The 10,235-nt window shown below is 43.4% G+C and overlaps 1 protein-coding gene across 1 annotated transcript in view; it reads left to right on the plus strand.

Annotated features, from left to right (window-relative positions):
• MED13 (mediator complex subunit 13) overlaps positions 1–10,235 on the plus strand; it is a 3,555,174-nt gene that overhangs the window by 394,062 nt on the left and 3,150,877 nt on the right. The window contains exon 2 of the mRNA XM_044054535.1: positions 6,090–6,324. Coding sequence (XP_043910470.1) covers positions 6,090–6,324 — 235 coding nt within the window. The remainder of the gene's footprint in view (positions 1–6,089; positions 6,325–10,235) is intronic.

Here is a 10,235-nt window from a genome sequence, read left to right on the forward strand (position 1 = left end):
CGACTTGTCCGCACTGAATATTTATCTCATTGTGCCAATATTCAAAATGCTGACTTTACAGCAACTCCTTCCCATGCTGGGCAAGGGGTCCTGGCTGGTGACTCTAGATTTCAAGGAGGCATACCTGCATGTCCCCATCGGACGAAGTTGCAGAAGACACCTCAGATTTCTTGCAGGGTCAGAGCATTATCAATTCTCAGCATTGCCCTTTGGCTTATCCACTGCGCCCAGAGTATTCACGAAATGCCTGGCATCAGTGATTGCACACTGCAGACTTCAGGGGATTCAAATATACCCATATCTGGACGACTGCCTTATACAAGAGGACAGCCAACAAACTTTGTTAAAGGACTTGGATTATGCCATCCACCTACTACAGGCCTTGGGATACACAGTCAACATTCACAAATCAAGACTTGTTCCATCCCAAAGAATAACTTTTCTGGGTGCGGATCTAGACACAACCACCCAAATGGCCTTTCTCACAGAAGAAAAACAGACAACTACCGGATTACTTCAAGAATCTGACAAGACAAACTCAGCTGACTGCAAGAAAGTCCTGCAGGCCCTGGGTTACATGGCATCTTGCATTCTTCTGATTCCACAAGCAAGGCTGCATATGAGAAAACTACAATGGTACCTAAGGAGTTTATGGACTCAGCACAGTCACAGCTTAGAAACTTTGATCCCACTCATTCCATGCCTCCAAAAGGAATTTCTGTGGTGGGCTCAAGCCTGCCAGTCGAACAGGGGGCTGCCCTTCAGCAAGCCAAGAGCCAGCCAAACCATTACTACGGATGCTTCAGACCAAGGTTGGGGAGCCCACATGGAGGGCAGATGTATCCAAGGACTGTGGTCACAAAGGGAGCTACGCATGCACATAAACCAAAAGGAAATGCTGGCAGTGATACATGCAATCGAGGCCTTCAAACCTTTTCTGCATCAAGGCCACCTACTAAGGACAGACAACACCACAGTTATGTGGTACATAAACAAGCAAGGAGGCACTCATCCCTACCCTCTTTGCAGACTGGCAATGAATCTATGGGAACTTTCCTTGAAACTCCAATATACAGCTGCAGTCCCAGTTTGTGCCAGGGAAAGACAATATACTGGCGGACAGCCTAAGCAGAAATATCTTGGATGCACACGAATGGATGCTGCACCCAGACATCTTCCTACTCGTAACCCAATCATGGGGAAGGCCGGACATAGATCTATTTGCCTCCCCCCACAATCATCAACTGAAGAAATTCTGCACAAGGGCATACCACCCACAAGCATGGAAAGTGGACGCCCTCTCTTTCAGCTGGAGAGCTCTAACAGTGTATGCATTTCCACCTCTCCCATTAATGACCAAGGTTTTACTGAAGATCAGAACAGAGCAGCCAAAAGTGATTCTGATAGCTCCGGACTGGCCAAGACAGCACTGGTGTACCCACTGTTAAAGACCATGTCACATACGAAACCATGGCCTCTTCCTCTATGGCCTCTTATACTGACACAGAACAATTTCATAACTCTGCATTCCAACCTGAAAACCTTGCAAGTAACAGCCTGGAAAATACCTAGACGACTCCTCAGGATAAGCTATCCCAGAGAGTGAAGGATATCATTATGGAAGCTCGCCGGCCTTCCACAAGAAAGACATATTCAGCAAAATGCAAAAGATTTCACATTTGGAACACAACAAAGGGCCAAGATGTGACCGTGATGAACATGGCACATATCTTGGAATATCTGGCAGAAATGTTCCGCAATGGTCTGTCTTAATCTTCCATTAAGATTCATGCTTCAGCAATTTCAGCCGAATACAATACTGATCCACCTGTCTTCTCTCATCCTCTCCTAAGACAGTTTCTAAGAGGAATAAAAAACATCAATCCTCCAAGGAAACCGCCTCTACCTACTTGGGACCTTAACTTTGTGTTGGAAAAACTAACACTGCCTCCCTTTGAACCAGCAGCATCTGCAAATCTACAGTTCCTGTCTTGGAAGACTGCCTTCCTTCTGGCCATAACCTCAGCAAGAAGAGTATCTGAGTTACAGGCCCTAATGGCAGTGCAGCCATTTCTTATTTTTCATCAGGACAGAGTTTCATTGAGAACCAATCCTACATTTATGCCAAAGGTGGTATCCAGGGTATCATTGAACCAAGCTATTCACTTGCCTACCTTCTTTCTAAATCCACAAAACAAAGGGGAGAAACTTCTGCACACCCTGGACATGCACAGACAGTTGCGCTACTTCTTGGACAGAACTAAAAGTTACAGAAAGACTGACCGGCTCTTTGTAGCATATTCTGCTGGTGCACAAGGAAAAGCAATTTCCAAACAGACAATTTCAAAATGGATAGGGAATTGCATTCGTTTTTGTTACTCCTTTCATGGAAAAACTGTGCCAGCTAACATTAGACCTCATTCCACGAGAGCCACAGCCACCTCCACAGCCTTCCTAAGAGGGGTGGCTACCAAGGACATTTTAGAAGCTGCTACATGCAGCTCTGTGCATACATTTGCCAAGCTTTACAATTTACCTTTATATTCCAGATCCAGAGCAGGCTTTGCTACGGCAGTCCTGCAGGATATTTTAGCTACACCATCCTTTTCATAGTTCCTCCACCCCCAGATTGGCTATGGTATTCTACCCATATGTGATGACTGCAGATGCATCCTTGAAGGACATTGTACAGTTTTGTACCTACCGTAAATGTAGATGTCCGATAGGTATGCATCTGCAGTCAGGTTTACCCTCCCTCCTTCCCCTCTGTGGTATTTCTTGGGTGCTTACCCCTCTTATAGCTAGCTGGGGGGATCTATTATGGTGTATTTGTTTTTATATTACTGTGCATGTTTGGATTTTTAAATGCATCTCTCCAAATTTAGCCTTCCTTAGAGGGCACCTGGCATCTGGGCAAGAAAAACTGAGGAAGATGGTGTCGGCTGATGCTTTTATACCCCAGACGCTCTGACGTCAGGGAAAGTGCGATATCAGCCGACGCCGGACCCAGACTTTGGAATCCGGCCGATCGAAGGGCTGCCTGAGGCAGGACAACCCATATGTGATGACTGCAGATGCATACCTATCGGACATCTACATTTATGGTAGGTACAAAACTGTACTTTTCTAGTGTTACAGGCCTTTCAGGTCCTTCCCCCTCTAGGGACTATTGCAATGCAAACAGTGCATGTCAATAGTCTGGTACATCAACAAATGGGATAACCAGATCCTATCCCCTTTGTCGAGAATCAGGGTATGGCAGTGGAGGATCTCATCCGTCTGCTTTCTTGTAGCAACACTCATACTGGTGAAATCCAGCATTCTAGCGGACAAACTCAGCAGGATCATCATGTCTCATAAGTGGTGTCTCAACCAATCAGTGGCAGACATTATCTTCCACAGACCCCATTTGCATCTCCCTTCAACAAATGCAGCAGGTTTTTTTGTCCTTGCCTTATCTCAGACTGTCAGTGAGATGCTCTGGTCCATGTTTTGCCTTCTGGTGTCCTTTATGCTTACCGTTCTACTGCCTGTCATCCACAAATGTCTTCAAAAACACTTCGGTTGAAAAGCACAGTAATACTTATTGCTTCCTTCTGGCTTCAAAATGTGTAGTTCCCTTTCCTTTGGTCTCTCCTGTTATGTTTTCCTCGGCCGCTGGATTCCAGTCCAGACCTATCTTAATTGTCAGTGCAGATTTACCTGGACATTGCATACCTCAAGTTTGACAGCATGGTTTCTTCAATTCTGGTGATGGTGAGACATTCCAGGCTTTCCTTCCCAGTTAAATCCTAGTCGCTCCTCATAAACCATAGACTAGGAGAATTTACATAAATAAATGGAAAAGTTTTTCCTTTTGGGCTCCGAGACTGACCTCTCTACTGTCCCGTTTACAGCTGTTCTATATTTCCATGCCTTCATTTTTGAGGTGGAGCAAATTTTTCCACCCTTAAGGTTGTTAGCATCCATCTCAAACTATCACATCTGAGATGACACTTCTCTCTCTAGCTTCATCTAAATTATGTAAGGCTTTTGTTAAGGGTACCTTTTTACTTGGACCTCCAGTGAAGGACCCTACTCCACCTTGGGACCTCACTATGATTTTGCAAAACTAAGTACTTTCTCCCTTGACCAGTCAGCTAAAGTAGATCTCAAGTTTCATTTTTAGAAAACAGTTTTTATGATGGCTGTAACTTCTGCAAAACCCGTTTCTGAACTTCAAGCACCATCTTCCAAGCCACCATATTTGATATTTCACAAAGATAAGGGTTACTTAATGTACAAATCATTCCTTCCTTACCAAAAGTTGCCTCCAAAGCCAGTATCAATCAATTCATCAATTTCCCAATTTTCTTCCCCAAATTTGAAAATAAAGGAGAGTATGTCCTTCATCTCCTGATATAGATGCCCAACTTCGTTTTTACCTTCACAGGACCAAGAAATTTTAGAAAAAAATGATCAGTTTCCTTTACTAGTAAAAGTTTGGAAGACCAGTTTCAGAAATTGTACTGTTATAATTATAGTTTTAAAATTTATACTGGCTAAATGGATTACAGATTGTATTTCCTGTATTTATTTTTTTTCCTTACCAAGACAACCAAAAGTGTTTTCAGCCAAATCAGTATTTGTGCATCTGACACTTGGTCTAATACCCATACCTTTTAGTGCTCACTACAAATTGGACATCATCTCTAGAAATAGATCTGCCTTTGGTTCTGCGGTTCTTCAGAACATTCTCCCATAAGACCACCCAAGGTTACCTGAGCAAGGGACTCTGCCCCATTTGTTGAATGAATGAAAGTGACAACAGGTAGAGAAGTTATGCATTTACCATAATGTTTCATGTGTGCGTTTTCATTTTTCCTCAATTCCCCTCCCTCCTTCCCCAGTTCATGACTTTGGGAGAAACCCAACAGAATTGGTAGGAACCATAGTTCCTGTTTGAGCTCCTGATCTTTCAGCTATCACTTTTATGTCATAGCGTGCTTGTATTTTATGATGGTTAGTCATTTAATAGCAGCAAACTCAATCTGAAGTTTTCTGCTGGTCAGGGGGAATATGGGAAAGGATGACCTTGAGAGTTGGATCCTAGAGTCTTTAGAAAGTGGCTGAGTTTGATCAGAGGGTGGTAGGGTCCAAACCCATTCGTTGAAGAATGAAAACTGACAACACAAGTGGAATGCTATGGTGAGTACATAACATTTTTTTCCTCTCTTTGTTTAATCCCTTGTAGAAAGGGTTTCCCTTTCACCAGTCCTTTTTTCTCCTTAAGGTGACTACTGCTGCTGGCCTGAACCAGCCCAATCACTTGCTGCTTTTTTACCTCCAGTTCTCCTGGACATTTATATGATGGACATACAAGCAGCAATTGTGCTACTGCCCTGTATAACTGCAGAGTTTAGCATGGCTCTTCACTTGTTTTATATTTGCAGGATAAGAGAAGGTCAGAATATCACCAAGCAGTGTTCCGTAAGTTTATCCAGTTGTGTATTGGTTCCATAAAGACGAGACCACTTTTCAAACTCCCAAGAGCTCATTCACCCAGAATAGTTGCCACTTCTCTAGCATTTTTAACAGCTTTTTGGTTGATTTGTATAGTTGTCACTTGGACCACCCTTCACTTCTTTTCCAAGGGTCATATTTTAACTTTTTTTTTCAGTGCACTAGTTTGTCCTCTTGGGTGTATTGAAAATTATGATATTGAAATGTTACATTTTTACTAAGTATTTACTGTTTAGAGCTCTTACAGAAGTTTATGTTGACACGTGCTGTAACGCTAGATTTGTAGAAACATTGGTTGAGAGACCCATCCATCCTTCAGCTGTCGTATAGAATTTTAGTCTTGATCTTTTTTTGGGGAAGGATTTTTTCCTCTTGACCTAGGAGAGATAACTTGGATTCAGTTCAGTGAAATACTTTTAAGGCATGGCAGAGTAAACTAGAATTTTCCATTTTGTGGTGTATGCAGAAAAGTTCTGTGTGGTCCTACTTCAGGAATGCAAAACTTCAGAAGTCCTAGAGTCTAGTGTTTTCTTAGATAAGCATTTTACATATACTTTAGTAATCTGTTTCTTTTTCCATTTTTGCAGGCTGACTTGACTGGGATTAAATGGAAAAGGTTCGTGTGGCAGGGTCCCACAACTTCTCCAATTCTTTTCCCAGTGACAGAGGAAGACCCCATCTTGTGCAGCTTCAGTCGCTGCCTGAAGGCTGATGTGCTTAGTGTATGGCGGCGAGATCAAACTCCTGCAGTTAGAGATTTATGGATATTTTGGTGGGGTGATGATCCTAACTTTGCTGAACTTATTCATCATGAGTTAAAGGGTAAGAACTTATTTCCTTTACAAAATGTGCTACTGATGACTTTTTCTTACATGTTTGCATTTGTTGATGAGGGTAAAGCTGTGATCCACAAGGGCTTTTTTCAGTACCAGCTTCTGAGCATAAGTTTGTCCTGACTTATTCAGAGTTGCATAGTTGGTAAACTGAAGAGAGGGGTTAAGCGCTTGACTATGGTATGAGGTTTGGTAACTGCTCGTAGACTTAATGCTCTGCACCAACTGGCAGATGAATTTTAAGAATGGTTTCTGAAAAGCATGAGTTTTTAGAGTACTGTATTGGTGTGCATGCCTAAAAATTCAGGCATCTGGTCAAAGAAAGAAACTAGGGAAATACCTAAACTGAAAACTTTTAAGTAGTGATTTAACTATGTAAACAGTATATGTACACCTGCCTGGTAAACTTATTCTGGGATTGGAGACAGCCATGGCATTTTTAATTTGAAGTTAATCTGACCTGATTAAAGGGGCAAGTTTTATTTCTGGAAAAGTTGATGTTGATTGTATTCCACTGATGCAATATTAAAAAGATGGGATTCCCTTGCTGTGGTGGCCCTTGAGTGGCCCGAATACCAGGGGCTTCTCTCCTTTCCTCTACACACAGTGGGTACCCTCTCCCTGATGTTGGGTTGTCTGGGTGTAAGGGTCATCAGTCGGTGCTATGTTTTCAGTTCGTTCTTGCCATCGGAGCCCAAAACACTGTGAATGCATTGGTCATTGGTGTAAGCCAGAGAACTTTGAAAGCCACGTGCCTCAATGGGCAGCCATTTACTACTTTTCTAGCATTTGTGTGGTTACAAAGCTTAATACTTGAGTGTGGAATACAAATTTCATGGAGACTTCCATACTCTGAATGGACCCTGACCCAAGATGTCCCCAACTGGCCCCATTATACTCATTTTAATTTACATTAAGTATAGTTGAGTTTTTGGACAAGGAAATGGGGCATCAGGGGCATTCACACAGTAGTGTCTGCCGGTCATCTCATTCAGACCCTTCTCATAAACAAAGGAAGCATCCCAAGCACTTTATAGTAGTAGACCATAGTTCACTGTCTGCCAGACATTTGACAGTCTGGAGAGGAGATACCTTTGCAGAGCATTAGACCAGACATTGGCTGAGACCTCTACTGAGAGCCATATGGAGTCTGATATACCATCAGTCACCTCTACGTCTGAATGAGTTGAAGGACTCATCATGTTTGGGATCATTTTGAAGACCTCTGCTTGAGATGCCCACACCAGGCCTTCCCAGTGGCCTATCCTGAGTACTTCCGGTGCCAAACCAAGACCCAGGCCAAAGGCTGAACTTAAGGCCGCATTCAGCTTACCACTGTTTAAACCTTCTGAATCCCAATCTCATCAGGCCTGTCAGCATAATCTAGTCAGGCTAGCTCATACATATTGTGAGATCCAAGCAGCTTAGCCCTGCCAGAACCCCAGCTATAGGTTCTTCTGAAAGAGGAAAGACCACCCCCCACCGGGAATTCAGAGTGCCATGACACTGCGGATGACTTGGCTGTCGTATGTTGACCAAACCTCCCCTGGTTCTTAAGCTGATTCATAGTCTGAAAGCCTGGCCTCAGCTTCACCACCTGAAGACTTCACCTCTGGAGAGATGTTCCATAAACTGAGGGAGTTCAGTTGGTAAGATTGACTACCCTCAATTCAAGAAAAGCGTAGAATGTTTTAAAACTCCCTGAGCACAAACCTTTTGCTTTTCTTCCACTACCAGAGATAGTAGATGAAGTCATACTTGACTCTTCCCTTCAGCCACCTTTTTTAGGAAGCCTGAACCCCCTCCCCAAAATGTGTACAGTCATCTTGTTTTGAGTTAAAGCATACCATAGGTCAGCCACAGTGTGGGTTACCTCTTTGTATTTTAGGGATTACTTTTGTAGCAAACCAAAATTGGTCCTTGATTTATTGGAAATCTATGAATGCCCCCTTCACTGTGAGCTGTATTCTAACTTACACCAGCATGGACAAATTTTTCATAGTGACCCAACTGTCCATCTCCAACTTAGTCTTCAGTTTACAGATTGACGTTGTTAATTCTAGCTTGACTTTTTTGGTAAGGGTGGCATTTGGGTGTATTTTCACTTTCCAGATTGCATGCTGTGCAAGTGTTGCATGAGTCAAACACCTTATTCTCTACCACCTTCCATATAGAGTTGTAATGCTGTGCAGCCTTTAAGAAATGTATGTACAGGTGAGCTGACTGCATCTATAAACAGTATTCCACTGCGTCACCTCCACTATTATATCTTGGGTTCATAGATACTAGGTGTTTACTAGGCTAAGGACCACAAGGGCCTTTTTAAGCCTAGCCATGCATCCCAAATTTCTGACAAGTTCCGTTACCCTTGATAAGTGTGAGCAGGTGTTTGGGAGATGAAACTTGAGACGCAGGTGCCAAACCAGGGAAGAACTTCCTGTTCCCCATCCTGTTGTCCAAGTTGCACTTGAATTGGGTTAAGGAGGAACTTTTTCATATGGATTTGGGAGCCTATTCCATCTGGGTTTACATACTTGTCCTTCCACCAAGTCCTGTTTATATCGCAGGCAAGGTTAATCTTGAATGAGCAATTCTTGTGCTGTTTGTTTTGTAGATATGCAGAAGTTCCATCAAAATAGGTTCTGAAAGTGCCCTGTATGCTAGGTATAGATCTCCCCTCAAAAGCCTGTAGGAGATGGAATACAGGTATAGGGCTTTGAGGTGGTCTGCATAGGACATTTTACTTACGCCATCTATTCTTTTAGTGAGGAACCTCTGTGGATGTTCAGTTGTTGGATATGCCTGGTTAGGTACATACCAAAGGGGGCATTGTACTCCATGATAGGTTTGAATGCCGAATACAGTGCAACAATGACTTCCTTGGACTTGGATGCCATTACTTTGTTTACAAGTTGAACAACATAGAATGATTTCCTCATTACTGTAGAAATGTGATGATCTAAGGCTAGGTTTACTGTCGTAGTGTCCCTGAGTACTGGGTAATGCTAATGGGTGTGTTGTCATGATGGTTACCAGGGGTGGATGACTTACCAAAGTATGCATTTCTTGGTATTTAGTTTTAGTCCATGGCTCTGGCACCAGTTGTTAGTCTGTCGGCCCTTCCTTGAAAACATTTGTGTCAGTGTGGGATTCAGTGATTGCTCCTAATTTGCAATCTTCTGCAAATGTAGTCAGCCAGAGACTATTGACACTGGCCTTGAGTTCAGGGAAGTAAATGCCAAAAAGAAGCAGTCCATGGAGCGTTCCCTGAGGGACTCTACTTGTGACTGCTGTCTTTGTAGAAGAGGACTCCCCAATTCCAACTTCCTGGGTTCTGTCTGTGAGCCATTTGGCTATCCACCGGATGACATGCAGGTTTGTACCTTAGCCTCTTGAGTTGGTCAATGCCCGAGTGGGGTACTATCAGATGCCTTGGCCAGGTCAAGGTAGGCAGTGGTGAACCATTATGCCCTCTTGCATTGATGTTCATCGTGCATACAGCTGCAGTAATCACATATGGGTTCTCTGCTGTCAGGCGGGTCCTCGGTCGGCCGAATTCCAAAGTCTTGGTCCGGCGTCAGTTGTTGCCTTCTTCCCTGACGTCAGTGCGACAGGGGGTATATAAGTCACAGCCGATGCCATATTCTTCAGTCTTTTTTGCCGCGCGGTGCCCAAAGCAGAAGCAGTTCGCAAGTGCCGGTCGGCCAGCTCCTGAATTTACGAAAAATTGGAAACTGAAGTAGTCTTTAAAGCTAAGTACCCCGTTGGGGAAACTTTACTTGCCTCAGACCGATGTCAGACAAAGTTAACAATTGTATTTCTTGTGGGAAGCAAATACCGCATAAGGATTTCCATTCCCTCTGCATACCTTGTTTAGGCCCAGACCACGACGTCTCGGAC

Source organism: Protopterus annectens, chromosome 13.part0 (assembly GCF_019279795.1).
Source record: "Protopterus annectens isolate FY-2018-M chromosome 13.part0, PAN1.0, whole genome shotgun sequence".
NCBI classification, from domain to species: Eukaryota; Metazoa; Chordata; order Ceratodontiformes; family Protopteridae; genus Protopterus; species Protopterus annectens.